The 14077-nt window shown below is 45.5% G+C and overlaps 1 protein-coding gene and 1 pseudogene across 1 annotated transcript in view; both read right to left on the bottom strand.

The window, feature by feature from the left end:
• The window catches only part of LOC105491476 (transglutaminase 5), a 35197-nt gene extending 29505 nt beyond the window's left edge, over window positions 1–5692 (bottom strand). Inside the window, exon 1 of the mRNA XM_071099442.1 lies at window positions 5683–5692. Within this exon, the coding sequence (XP_070955543.1) occupies window positions 5683–5692 (10 nt within the window). The remainder of the gene's footprint in view (window positions 1–5682) is intronic.
• A 1052-nt stretch (window positions 5693–6744) lies between these two features.
• On the bottom strand, window positions 6745–7226 carry LOC105491466 (ATP synthase subunit d, mitochondrial pseudogene; annotated as a pseudogene).
• Between the last annotated feature and the right edge of the window lie 6851 nt (window positions 7227–14077).

Genomic DNA, 14077 nt, shown 5'->3' with positions numbered 1-14077 from the left:
TCCAACTCTCCTCCAATACCCACCTGCTCTATGAAGCCTGCCTCAATTGGCCAACCCTTCTTTCCATCACCTACTGAGCTATACACTTAACTGAATCGCTCATTTGCTTAATTGACAAGTTAATTTACATGCCAGGCTCATGTGTTCATTTATATAAATATGTAAGGGTTAGGATGAGGTGTTCAGATGTTTTTCTTTTCTTTTTTTTTTTTTTTTTGAGACGGAGTCTCCCTCTGCCACCCAAGCTGGAGTGCTGTGGCATGATGTCGGCTGACTGCAAGCTCCGCCTCCCTGGTTCACGCCATTCTCCTGCCTCAGCCTCCCGAGTAGCTGGGACTACAGGCGCCCACCACCACACCTGGATAATTTTTTGTATTTTTTAGTAGAGACAGGGTTTCACCGTGTTAGCCAGGATGGTCTCGATCCCCTGACCTTGTGATCTGCCTGCCTCGCCCTCCCAAAGTGCTGGGATTATAGGCGTGAGCCACCGCACCTGGCCCCAGATGTTTTTCTTAGCTACTTTTTTATGTGTCTGTCTTTTGCCTCTAGATATAAGCCAATAAGTACAGAGACTTAGCTGCTTTGTCTTGGTTGTATTTAGACTTTTTAAAAGTGAACCAGTGCATTCAACGGAATCCAACCTTCTTTCATGATAAAAATACTCAACAAACTAAGAATAGAAGGGGACTTCCAGCTAGGCGCGGTGGCTCACGCCTGTAATTCCAGCACTTTGGGAGGCCGAGGCGGGTGGATCACAAAGTCAGGAGTTCAAGACCAGCCTGGCTAAGATGGTGAAACCCCATCTCTACTAAAAATACAACAATTAGCTGGGAGTGGTGGTGGGTCCCTGTAATCCCAGCTACTCGGGAGGCTGAAGCAGAGAATTGCTTGAACCCGGGAGGTGGAGGTTACAGTGAGCCAAGATCGCACCACTGCACTCCAAAGCCCACAGCCAATACCATACTTAATAGTAAAAGACTGGATGCTTCCTTGCTAAGATAAGGAACAAGACAAGAATGCCTGCTGTTGTCACATCTATTTAACATTCTACTAGAGGTTTTAGCTAGGGCTATTAGGCAAAAAGAAAAAAAAAAAAAAAAGAAAGAAAGAAAGAAAAGGAAAAGAAATCAAAGACAAACAGATTGGAAAGAAGTAAAATTGTTTCTATTTACATGTGACATAATCTTGTATATAGAAAATCCTAAGGAACCCGCCAAAAAAATAGAATTAATAAATGAATTCAGCAAGGTTGTAGGACACAATATCAATATACAAAAACCGATTGTATTTTTATACATTTGCAAAGAGTAACCTGAAAATAAAATTAAGAAAACAATTCCATTTATAACAGCATCAAAAAGAATGACTTAGTAAATTTAACAAAAGAAGGGCAAAACCTATACCACAAAACATCATCGAAAGAAATTAAAGAAGACCTAAATAAATAAAAAGACATTCCATCTTCATGGATTGGAAGGCAATATCATTAAAATAACAAGTTTTTCTACAGATTCAACACAACCCCTAACAAAATCCCAACAGCCATTTTGTAGAAATTGACAAGTGGATCCTAAAATTCATATGGAAATACAAGGGATCCATACTATCCAGACAATGCTGAAAAGTGAAAACAAAATTAGAGGAGTGGCACTTCTTGATCAAGGCAATGTGGTAGTGGCATAAGGATAGACATATAGATCAGTGGAATAGAACTGAGAGTCTAGCAAGAAACTCACATTTACAGGCAATTGATCTTTGACAAGGGTGCCAAGACAATTCAATGGGGGAAAGAATGCTCTTTTCAAAAAGTGGTGCTGGGACAAGTGGATATCCACATGCAAAAGAATGAAGTTGGATGCATAACTCACACCATTTATTAAAAATTAACTCACAATGGATCAAAGACCTAAACATAAAAGCTAAAGCTATGAAACTCCTAGAAGAAAACATAGATGTAAGTCTTCGTGATCTTAGACTAGGCAACAGTTTCTCAGATATGACAGCAGAAGTACAAGCAGTGAGAGAAAAACCAAATGAAGTGGATCTCATCAAAATAATAATTGTTTGTCTTCGAGAACATTGTCAAGAAAGTGAAAAGAACACCCACAGAATGTTAGGAAATATTTGTAAATCATATATCTGGTAAGGGACTTATATCCAGAATACTTTTAAAAAATTCATATAACTCTACAATAAAAAAGACAACTCAAATTTAAAATGGGCAACGGACCTAAACACACATTTCTCCAAAGGACATACGCAAAAGGCTAATAAGTACATGAAAAGAGGCTCAACATCATTAGTCCTAGGGAAATACAAATGAGATACCATCTTGCCTCCACTAGGATGACTATAATAACAAGTGTTAGTGGAGATGCAGAGAAAGTGGAATCCTCATACATTGCTGATGGGGTTGTAAAATGGTGCAGCACTTTGGAAAACAGTCTGGAAATTCCTCAAGACATTCAACAAAGAGTTACCATATGACCTAACGATTCCATCCCCAGGTATATACCCAAGACAAATGAAAACACATTCACATAATATCTGAATAATGATAGCAGTATTATTCATAATAGCCAAAAAGTAGAAACAACTCAATTGTCCATCAACTGAAGAACAGATAAACAAAATGATGTGTCATACAAAGGAATGTCATCTGGCTGTAAAAAAAGAATGCTTAACATACCAAATATGGATGAACCTTGAAAATACTGTGCTAGCCGGGCGCGGTGGCTCACGCCTGTAATCCCAGCACTTTGGGAGGCCGAGGCGGGCGGATCACAAGGTCAGGAGATCGAGACCACGGTGAAACCCCGTCTCTACTAAAAATACAAAAAATTAGCCGGGCGCGGTGGCGGGCGCCTGTAGTCCCAGCTACTCAGGAGGCTGAGGCAGGAGAATGGCGTAAACCCAGGAGGCGGAGCTTGCAGTGAGCCGAGATCGCGCCACTGCACTCCAGCCTGGGTGACAGAGCGAGACTCTGTCTCAAAAAAAAAAAAAAAAAAAAAATACTGTGCTAAGTGAAAGAAGTTAGTCAGACATAAAAAGACACATATTATATGATTATATTTATATGAAATGTCCAGAATAGGCAAATTCATAGAGACAGAAAGTAGATTAGGGTTTGCTAGGGGCTAAAGAAAGGTGGAATGGGATGTGACTGCCAATGTGTATGGGATTTCTTTTTGAGGTAATGGAATGTTCTGGAACTAGATAGTGGCGATGCTTGCAAAACTTTGTGAGTATGTGAAAAACCACTGAATTGTGGACTTTATAAAGGTGAACTTGATGGTATATGAATTATATCTCAATAAAGTTGTTATAAACAAATATGAACCAAATTGTACCAAAATACCCTAATAAGTATTAAACTTTGTCTTAAATCTCTTTGAGTGCTTTTGATTACTTCAACACACATCTTTTTCATAAACTAGTTTTTCATTATAAAGAAATTAAGCATAATGATCAGCATATTGTAGGTACTCAGATTTGCTAGGTTGAATAGAATTCTCTATCTTTTGCAAAATCACCCTGTACTTATTTCAGATTTCAGATTTAATCAACATCTTATTGAGGACCTATCTACTATGTGCCAGGCACTGTGCCAGGTATGCTAGGACAGTTATCTCATTTAATCTTCATCGCATCCTTGGAGGGACAAAATGTCATGTCATCCACACTTGGAGATGAGAAAACTAAGGTTCAGGTGGGTTAAATATCTTGCCTACGGTTAAACCAGATTCCTGAGCCCAGTCCAGTGCTCTTCCCATCACCCAACAGCTGTTGCCCACTGTTGACTTTCACTCATGATCAAAAAAATGTCCACACCCACTGCCAGCTAAGAAAGCACTTGGCTTTTACCTAATAGTGGAAAAAGAAGCTCACCCCTTTTGGAGACCAATTGATTAGACAGCACTAACTGGCTGCAGTTCAGATTGGGCACATGACTCAGGCTACTCAGCAGGCATGGCAGCATCTGCCTGGCAGCAAGTGCTGGGGCAGAATTCCATCCTCTAGAGACATCCTGGGCCATGTTAATCCCTGCCTAAGACAGGGATGACTCTTCAGCCCAGGTGCCTTCTATTCAAATAGGAGGTTCATTGGCTACTGGGCATATTTGTTTTCCTTGAGGTGAGAAGAGAATTGGGTGAAATGATCAGGAAATAAACAGAGATTGTAGAAAAACTTTTTAAAGTAAGTGATCTTCGTAGTTATCCTAGAAAGACACTCCCACATGAGCACACAGAGGCATGGATAAGGATGTTCCTTGCAATATTGCTCGTGTAACTGGAAAATTGAAAGCAACCTAAATGCCCATCAATAGGGGACTGGATTAGAAATTACTTGCACTGATACTATGGGAAAAGTTGAGGTAGATCTATAGGTACTGACTGGTATGGACAGAGCTCCCAGACATACTGTGTAGTGAAATAAATCAAGTTGCAGAAATATACATACAACATGATGATACCATGGATATACCAAAAAAGACCACACATGCTAATCCTATGTATTACATTGAGTAAATATATGTCTGAATGTAAATGTGCAGACAAAAGACAGGTAACAGTGTTCACTCTGGAGATGAGGTTGCCATTGGGGATGGCAGGCAGAGGACTATAGTCTATAGTCTATAGATAGACTATATCTATAATTATTGATTTATTTTACTCCAACTATGTATTCCCATCTTTATTGTGCAATTAAAAGTTATGAAAATTTTAAAACAAAAATTTAAACACAAGAAGTAATAAATATGGGGCCAGGTGCAGTGGCTCACGCCTGTAATCCCAGCACTTTGGGAGGCCGAGGCAGGAGGATCACAAGGTCAGGAGTTTGAGACCAGCCTGACAAACATGATGAAACCCCGTGTCTACTAAAAATGCAAAAATTAGCTGGGCGGGGTGACGCGCGCCTGTAATCCCAGCTACTCAGGAGGCTGAGGCAGGAGAATCGCTTGAACCTGGGAGGCAGAGGTTGCAGTGAGCTGAGATCACGCTACTGCACTCCAGCCTGAACGACAGAGTGAGACTCCGTCTCAAAAAAAAAAAAAAAAAGTAATAAATAAAGGTAAGGCTGTTACAGTTGTAGAGGAAGTTGAAAGCTTATTCCTCTGAATGATTTCAACTGACGATTTAATCTTCATAGCAGCTCTTTCCAGAGAGAAGGGGATGATATAGCGAGAAGGCTGGCGATGGGAAGATTAGCTAAGATAAGAAATAGACCCTCGGAAATGGAGGAGAAAGAGAAGATATGAAGATTCAGAGAACTTAAGAGCTGGAAGACAATTTCAAGATTGTCTGATCCAATCTCTCCTTTTTCAGGCAAGGGGGTTGGAAACTAGAGGCAAAGTGACCATCCGATGCCAAAGGGTCAGCTAGTAGCTGAGAAGGACAGAAACCCTGACCCCCTCATCCCTGGTCCTGCCCTGTCCCACCTGGCTATGGAGGCAGGCATGTTAGCATGCAGCTGTGTGGCTGTGTTTACCTGTCAACCTCTACGCTGGTGGTTCTCAAGCCACCGATGAATACTGAGGTTTCTGGGGTTCTTGCTTTTTCTGACTCCGTTCTGTATTTACTTCTTTGTTTCTCTGAATACACCCTCCACCCCTTGACTTCCTACAGTCTCTCTCTGTCCTCTTTATCCCTGAACTCCAGTGGCCACAGGGGCTTTCCCTACCTTGGGCCATGGTGGCTGCCTCCGGCTCCTGGGATGCTACCCACAGAACAGCTGGGCGGTCTGGAGCTTCAGCAAACTGGTGCCAGAGTGTCTGCTTCCCCTTCCATTGGAAGACTCCAGGAGAACCGAAGGCGGGGCTGGACTGCTGCACTGCCACCTGATTACCAAGCAGATCACAACTGGTTTGCTCACTTGCCCTCGCGTTTTTCTTGGCGGTGTTGCTGGATTGAGAGGAGGTGTGGAAGCTGGTGAACTGTCACAGCCTTGTGCCATGTAGGCCTTTGATAGCTCTTGAGCAATAGGGCATTCCCAGGCAGGTGCTGTGCTGTGGTGGAGAAGTCAGGAGGGAGAAGCGAGCTGATGGGCCTGCCAGAGGGATGCAGGGGGCTGCTGGAAGTAGCATCAGGGTCCCAAGACTCTGCTCACACCGTAATGCACCTCACTGAGCTGAGAACCCTGCTAGGTAACCAAGGCCTTTCTCTTATCCTGAAAAGTCACTTCCTGAACTTTAAATGCAAACAGAACCCCTCTGTCTGGATCTCCTTTAATATGATTTCACTGTACTTAGCTTCGGCAGTGGCATTGTCTTGCGTGAGACCTGGCAGGTCCAGGACAAATCACAAACAAAAGCAAATAATCACAAATAAAATAGAGGAAGAAAAATTGGGAAAATTTGTGGAGGAGGTTTGGAAATAGGTGAGAGGGCAGGAATGTAGGTGAGCAAGGGCCTTGATCCTAGGAAGAAAGGCACAAGCCCTTTCGTAGGGAGAAAAGCGCAGGTGGAAGGAGAGAGAGGACAGGAGAGGGAAGGGCTCTGCCTGTGGAGTGGGTGGGACCCCCGTGCCCACCCTGTCTTTCTGTGCCCTGGGCACTTCTCCCCACATCCCCTGCTTTGTGGGTCCTTCTCTCTTGGGAACCTCATTCACCAGCATTGTCCTCCCTTCTGTATTTTCAATTCTCTCTGTCTCCACTCAGCTTTTTAAAAAAAATTATATAATTATTTTTGTTTTTAATCTCCAGAATGTGTAATATAAGGGCCAGAGCTTCTTCCTGGACTTAATTTTATAAATTCTTGATTGGTTGGTGAGACCAATAGGGATACTTTTTCTTGTCTAATTTGGTGTCTGGGAAAGCTTCATTCAAGTCCTTAGTGGACTGATCAAATGGAATTAAGTTCCTCATCTTCTCCAGCTGTTTCTCATACTCTCCAACCCTGCCTTTGAGAGAGACACCCACTCAGCACAAGTTTTCCCATCTTCTTTTTCTTCAGCATCCACCTGGGCAGTATATTTATCCTCTGGTACAGGAAACTTCAGGGCATTAAACTTGTTCTCAAAGTCATCCACCAAGCCTGCTTTGGCCACATTGGCCTTATAGTAAGCCCAGTCAATAGCTGGTGGATTCTCAGGTAAAGTAGCCAGCCTGGAGGTGAAGGTCTCATTCCAGGATTTCAGGGAATTTGCAGTGGCCTTTTGGTTTCGGGGTATCGTCTCTGCAAAAGCTACCCAGTCAATGGTTTTTAGAGCAAGTTTTCACCCAGCCATCCTGGTATCCTTCACCGACCCTGGCAGCCCATGGTCCACACTCCACTCACCTCTTATAGCTTATAGGGTATATGTGCACAAATGCAGTTCACTATTTTAACACAGCACATCCACCTTCAACTCTCATCCCCAGTTCCCCGGCAGCCCCTGCCCTTTCTCTCAACTCTACTTCTTGGCCAAGCTCCTTGCCCACTGCTTTGCCTCCCACCACCCCTCACCCGCTGCGGGCTGCCTTCTGTCTCACGGCTGCCTCGACACCACGCTCATCTCCCCGCTCTGAAGGCTGGGCACTGGGCGCCTTTCCTGCTCTTACATTGCAAGGCCTCCTGCAGCCCTGCCGGTACTGACCACTCCTCCTGGGCTGAGGAGACTTCTCTCTCTTGGTCGTCTGCGTGTCTCCCCATCCACACTGTCCTCTTCCTCTCAGTCCCCGTCACAGCTTTCCCTCCTCGAACTGGTGCCTCCCAGGGATCTGTCCCCATCTCCTCTCTTCTCACTCTACTGGCTCCCGCGTGACACTGGGGACCCCCAGAACTGTGTACTGCAGAGGACCTTCTGCTGGACAGCTCTGCTGGGGGAACCTTGGACACTTCACAGGCTAGGAGCCCAAATGGAACTCCTCCTCTTGCTCCTTCCTCTCAAAATACCTGCCCTTCCTCTTACAAGTCTAGTCTTGGTGAGTGAGGACACTGTCCATCCATCACTCCAGGGGACACCTGCATGCCACCTTGTACTTCCCTGCTTCCTGACCTCCCTTTAGCCCATCAGTCCAGCCCAATTCCTGATGCTGTCCTGAAACTGTGCCCCTTGCTCTGCCTTCATGGAAGCCCCTGCTTACCTGGACAACTCCTAACCAGTTTCCCATTCACCCTTTCTCCAAATGAGTTACCAGTGATTTTTCTGAAGTGCCAATTCCATCAGGTTGCTCCCCTGCTTAAGATCCCACAGTGGGTAGAGTCCAGACTTCTCAGCACCACCCTCAAGGCCTGGAGGGTCTTCTCCTGCCCACCTGGAGGCCAAGCAGGCTGACCCCCTCTCTCCTGCACCTCCCTCTCTCTTGCATGTATCAGCTTCTCTCTTTCTCAAATGTCCTCCTCTCACTTGTCTATTTTCTCCAGTACCCAGGCTCAAGCATCCCCCCTTCAGGAAGTCTTCCTGACACCCTTCCTCTGCTGCACCTGCATTTCCTATTAGCCAACTCATGCCTCAACATTACAAATACTTATCTGTCTTTCCCCCAGTCACCCTGGAGGGCATGGACTGTGTGTTATTAACAGCGTTCCCAGGCCGGGCACGGTGGCTCAAGCCTGTAATCCCAGCACTCTGGGAGGCCGAGACGGGCAGATCACGAGGTCAGGAGATCAAGACCATCCTGGCTAACACGGTGAAACCCCGTCTCTACTAAAACATACAAAAAACTAGCCGGGTGAGGTGGCGAGTACCTGTAGTCCCAGCTACTCGGGAGGCTGAGGCAGGAGAATGGCGTGAACCCGGGAGGCGGAGCTTGCAGTGAGCTGAGATCCAGCCACTGCACTCCAGCCTGGGCGATGACAGAGTGGGACTCCATCTCAAAAAAAAAAAAAAAAAAAACAAAAAAAAAAACAGCGTTCCCAGAGCTTAATAATGACAGTGGCTAATAGTAGCAGAACGACTAATACAACCAGCAGTAGCTTTTAATACCGGATACTATTTTGAGGTATTTATATGCATGACCCCACTTGGTCTTACAACATCCCTATAGTTAGTTACTGTTATTGTTCCTACATTACAGATGAGGAAATTGAGGCTTAAAGACATTAAATAAATCATTCACAAAGAACTGGTAGAGCCAGATTTTGAATGCAACTGTCAGACTCCAGAGCCTGGGTGCTTCATAAGTGCTTGCCTGCTGCAATATCTGGAACATAGTTGGTTTTCCAGTTCCTATTTATTGCCTGATAGAGTGAATGAATTAAAAAATGATCCCTACATAGACAAATGGATGAATGCCTGAACCCACATGCTGAGATGGGTTAGCTGGGAAGGAGGAAGAGGCATAGGCAGGAGAGTGTAAGTGTGAGGGGAACAGGAAGGTAAGTGCAGCTGGGGTAACTGTGGTGGCCAAAGGAGAAAGTGCCCAATGACCAGCTGGACATCAGCCTGTTTTGTGGTGCCCTGAGGCCAGTCCAAAGCAGCTGGGAACAGTTGAGAGAATTTGGGATCAATAAGGCAGTTACTCTGAGTAAAGTCCCTTGAGTTGTGCCAGCCTGAGTGGCTGGAATTCTTGGCAGCTCTGCCCACGCCCCAAACTTGAGGAGAGGGTAGGGAACTCACACCCATCTTGGAGGGCCTGGGCCTCCCCCAGAGGACCTCGCATGGTCAGGCGCACTTAGAGCAGGCTTGTTTAAGGTAGCCACTGGACGGGAGAGAGGAGGCAGAGGCACCACAGGAGCACGAAGCCCATGCACGGGGCCAGGAATACCCCAGCCAGCTCCTCTGCCTGGACCCTGGGGCTGAATGCGACCTGGGCTCTGGGCCTAGGGAGCTATGTGTAGGTTCAGCCCCTCATTCGATTCCTGTGATCCATTAGTCAGATGGCAAGTGAGCGAGGGTGCTGGGGAGAGGGAGGCAGCTCCGATGCGGCAGCTTGTTCCTCAGCCCAGGGGAGGGGACAGGGAGAGACTGGGAGGCTGAGCAGAGTGGATGAGCACCTTCCTGTCTGGAAGGAAGCAGGGCTGTGCCCACAGGGGAGGGACACCTGAACAGAGAAGTGAGGACACACCTGCCATCTGCATGGGGCAGGCCAGTACTCACTGGGTGGGGGTGGAGAACCTCCAGAACCTCCTTTTATTCTCTAATTTTACAGATGCAGTCAGACCTTTCTAGGAGCCAGAGAGCCTTGGGTGCTGATTCTGGCCCTGCCATGAATTTCCATTGTGCCCCTGAGCAGGTGACAGTTTCTTTGCCTGTAGAATCAGAGCCCATGACGGGCTGGGTGCCCGGGTCTGAGGGAGGGTGAGGAGGTGCCCCACAGATGACTGCACAGGGAAGCCGCAGCTGGCAGATGCCAGTGGATTCCTCTATCCCCTTCCTTTTCCACCCCTAGAAACAGAGATAGTCACCCTGGAGAAGAGGTTAAACTGGTAGAGGGCCTCTGTGAGTGTGCTTCACAATTTACAAAGCACTTCAATTTAAAAAAAATTTTTTTTAACTCTTATTTCAGGTTCGGAGGTACATGTGCAGATTTGTCACATAAGTAAACTCGTGTCAAGGGGATTTGTTGTATTGATTATTTCACCACTGAATACTAAGCCTAGTACCCAATAGTTCTTTTTTCTGCTCCTCTCCCTCCTCCCACCCTCTCCACCCTCAAGTAGACCCCAGTGTCTGTTGTTTCCTTCTTTGTGTTCTTAAGTTCTCACCATTTAGTTCCAACATCTAAGTGAGAACATGAGATATTTGGTTTTCTGTTCCTGTGTTAGTTTGTTAAAGATAATGGGCTCCAGCTCCATCCATATTCCTGCAAAAGACACGATCTCATTCTTTTTTATGGCTGCATAGTATTCCATGGTATATATGTACCACATTTTCTTTATCCAATGTGTCATTGATGGGCATTTAGTTGATTCCATGTCTTCGCTATTGTGAATAGTGCTGCAATGAATATTTGCATGCATTTGTCTTTATGATAGAATGATTTATATTCATCTGGGTATATACCCAGTAATAGGATTGCTGGGTCAAATGGTAGTTCTGTTTTGAGCTCTTTGAGGAATCACCATACTGCTTTCCACAATGGTTGAACTAATTTACACTCCCACTAACAGTGTATATGTGTTCCCTTTTCTCCACAGCCTCGCCAGCATCTGTTGTTTTTTTACTTTTTAATAATAGCCATTCTAACTAGTATAAGATGGTATCTCATTGTGGTTTTGATTTACATTTTTCTAATGATCAGTGATATTGAACTTTCATTCACATGCTTGTTGGCCACATGTATGTCTTCTTTTGAAAAGTGTCTGTTCATGTCTTTTGCCCACTTTTTAATGAGGTTGTTTTTCTCTTATAAATTTGTTTAAGTTCCTTATAGAGACTGGATATTAGATCTTTGTCAGATGCATAGTTTGCAAATATTTCCTCCCATTCTGTAGGTTGTCTGTTTACTCTGTTGATAGTTTCTTTTGCTGTACAGAAGCATTTAAGTTTAATTAGATCCCATTTGTCAATTTTTGCTTTTGTTGTGATTGCTTTCAGCATCTTCATCATGAAATCTTTGCCCAATACTATGTCTAGGATGGTATTGCCTAGATTGTCTTCCAGGGTTTTTATAGTTTTGCGTTTTACATCTAAGTCTTTAATCCATCTCAAGTTGATTTCTGTATACAGTGTAAAGAAGGGGTCCAGTATCAATCTTCTGGATATGGTTAGCCAGTTATCCCAGCACCATATACTGAATAGGGAGTCCTTTCCCCATTGGTTGTTTTTGTCAGTGTTGTTGAAAACCAGATGGTTGTAGGTGTGGGGCCTTATTTCTGGGCTCTCTATTCTGTTCCATTGGTCTATAGGCCTGTTTTTGTACCAGTACCATGCTGTTTTGGTTATTGTTGCCCTGTAGTATAGTTTGAAGTTAAATAATGTGATGACTCCAGCTTACAAATACTTTATATTTATTTTTATGTAAAACAAATATACATACTTATTTATGTATACTTTATATATACAAATACTTTATATTTATTTATAAATAAATATATAAATATTTAATTTATATATTTTGTAATATAATACAATTTATATACAATTTTTTGTATATAATTTTTTTGTGTATAATTTTTTGGCTAAGTTTTTGTATTTCAAAGATGGGGTTTCACCATGTTGGCCAGGCTGGTCTCTAACTCCTGACCTCAGGTGATCCCCCCCACCTTGGCCTCCCAAAGTGCTAGGATTACAGGAGTGAGCCACCATGCCCAGTCACAAAGCAGTTTAGAATACATTTCCTCATTTGATCTTCACAGCAACCCTATGAGGGAAGGTCGGGCTGACACTCTTATTGTTATGTTATCATTTTACCCCTGGGGGAACCAGGGTCACACCATGAGGGAGTCCACGGCTCTTTGCTTTGTATCACACAATTACACTGGGTGGCGTGAACCCCAAAACCATCAGCCACAAGGACCTGAAGATGACAGATTCTGTGCACACTTTGGGGGGACGGGAAGACCAGGAGTCAGGAGCCAAGGGTGCTGCCTGGCTGGTGCTGCTTCCTTGCTCCACAGTGGAACATTTCTTTAGTCACAGTTTGTCTGTAGGAGCTACTGCCTGGCCTGGGTGGCCAGCCTCACTGTGTTGTGAGGTCAGGGGAGGCTTGCTTAGAAGCTGGTCTCAGGGGGCACTATAGCAGCAGGCATGAAGGAATTCCAGTGTCCCAGGGCCTGGGGGATGTCCAGTTGGACAGGAGCTTTGAGATGATCTAGTTTATTCAACTGAGGTGGAAAAAGAAAGCCAGACAGGCTTACATAAGTGAAACAAAGAAGAAGAAGGAGGAGGAGGAGGAGGAGGAGGAGGAGGAGGGGAAGGGGTGGGGGGAAGATACAGAGTATAATTATTTTTTTCTTTTTGAGATGGAGTTTCACTTTTGTTCCCCAGGCTGGAGTGCAATGGTGGGATCTCAGCTCACTGCAAACTCTGCCTCCTGGGTTCAAGTGATTCTCCTGCCTCAGCCTCCCGAGTAGCTGGGACTACAGGTGCCACAAGCACGCCCAGCTAATTTTTGTATTTTTAGTAGAGATGGGGCTTCGCCATGTTGGCTGGGCTGGTCTCAAACTCCTGACCTCAGGTGATCAGCCTGCCTCAGCCTCCCAATGTGCTGGGATAACAGGCGTGAGCCACCACGCTTGGCCCAGAGTATAATAATTTTTAAAGCCAATTTTTAGTTGGGGACAGGAAAAATAATTTGAAAGGTAGGCTGGAAAGACAGAAATGACCAACATCCACATCCCCCTGGGAGGCCTTTCCCAGGCCAGTAGGAAGCCTGCTTGCTGTTCTTCTCCAGTGACACAGCCAGGGACAGGGAAGGACGGCCATGACTAAACATGAGGACCCAGTGCTTGGCAGACAAGCGAGGTTTCACATTCCTGCAAGGGCAACTCAGGTGGCCCTCTCCTGATGGCAGGGAGCCACCTGGAACACAGCATGACAGGGCAGTGACAGGGCAGTGACAGGGCAGTGACAGGGCACCACGGAAATGCCCAACGGCTCCTCACGGGGACGGGTGCAGCTGACACACGGGGCGGAGTAAGGACGTGCAGGCTCCTACCCTTCCTGACCCAAGCAGCTGCGTGCAGGCAGGGCTGGGGGCCACCCCAAGAGGAAAAATAAGCCGGGTGCGGTGGCTCATGCCTGTAATCCCAGCACTTTGAGAGGCGAGGCGGGCAGATCACAAGGTCAGGAGTTTGAAACCAGCCTGGCCAACACAGTGGAACCCCGTCTCTACTAAAAATCCAAAAAAAAAAAAAAAATTAGCTGGGTATGGTGGCAGGCACCTGTAATCCCAGCTACTTGGGAAGCTGAAGCAGGAGAATGGCTTGAACCCGGGAGGCGGAGCTGCCGTGAGCCGAGATCGCACCAGTGCACTCCAGCCTGGGCGACAGTGAGAGACCCTGTCTCAAAAAAAAAAAAAAAAAAAGAGAGAGAGAGAGAGAGAGACAGAGAGAGAAAATAGAAGGGGGAAGGAGGACTTGGGGCATACAAAGAAAAAAATACATGAAGGGGGAAGAGGGGGAGGGAGAGCAGGAAGAGGGAGGAAAAGGGAGAAGAGGAGCTAGAGGGAGAGTAGGAGGGGAAGGTAAGGGAAGACGGAAAGGAGTCAAAAC

The sequence above is a fragment of the Macaca nemestrina genome, chromosome 7 (assembly GCF_043159975.1).
Source record: "Macaca nemestrina isolate mMacNem1 chromosome 7, mMacNem.hap1, whole genome shotgun sequence".
In the NCBI taxonomy this organism is placed as follows: Eukaryota; Metazoa; Chordata; class Mammalia; order Primates; family Cercopithecidae; genus Macaca; species Macaca nemestrina.
Note: the sequence above shows the minus strand (reverse complement) of the source record. Positions and strands in the feature narration are given on the sequence as shown.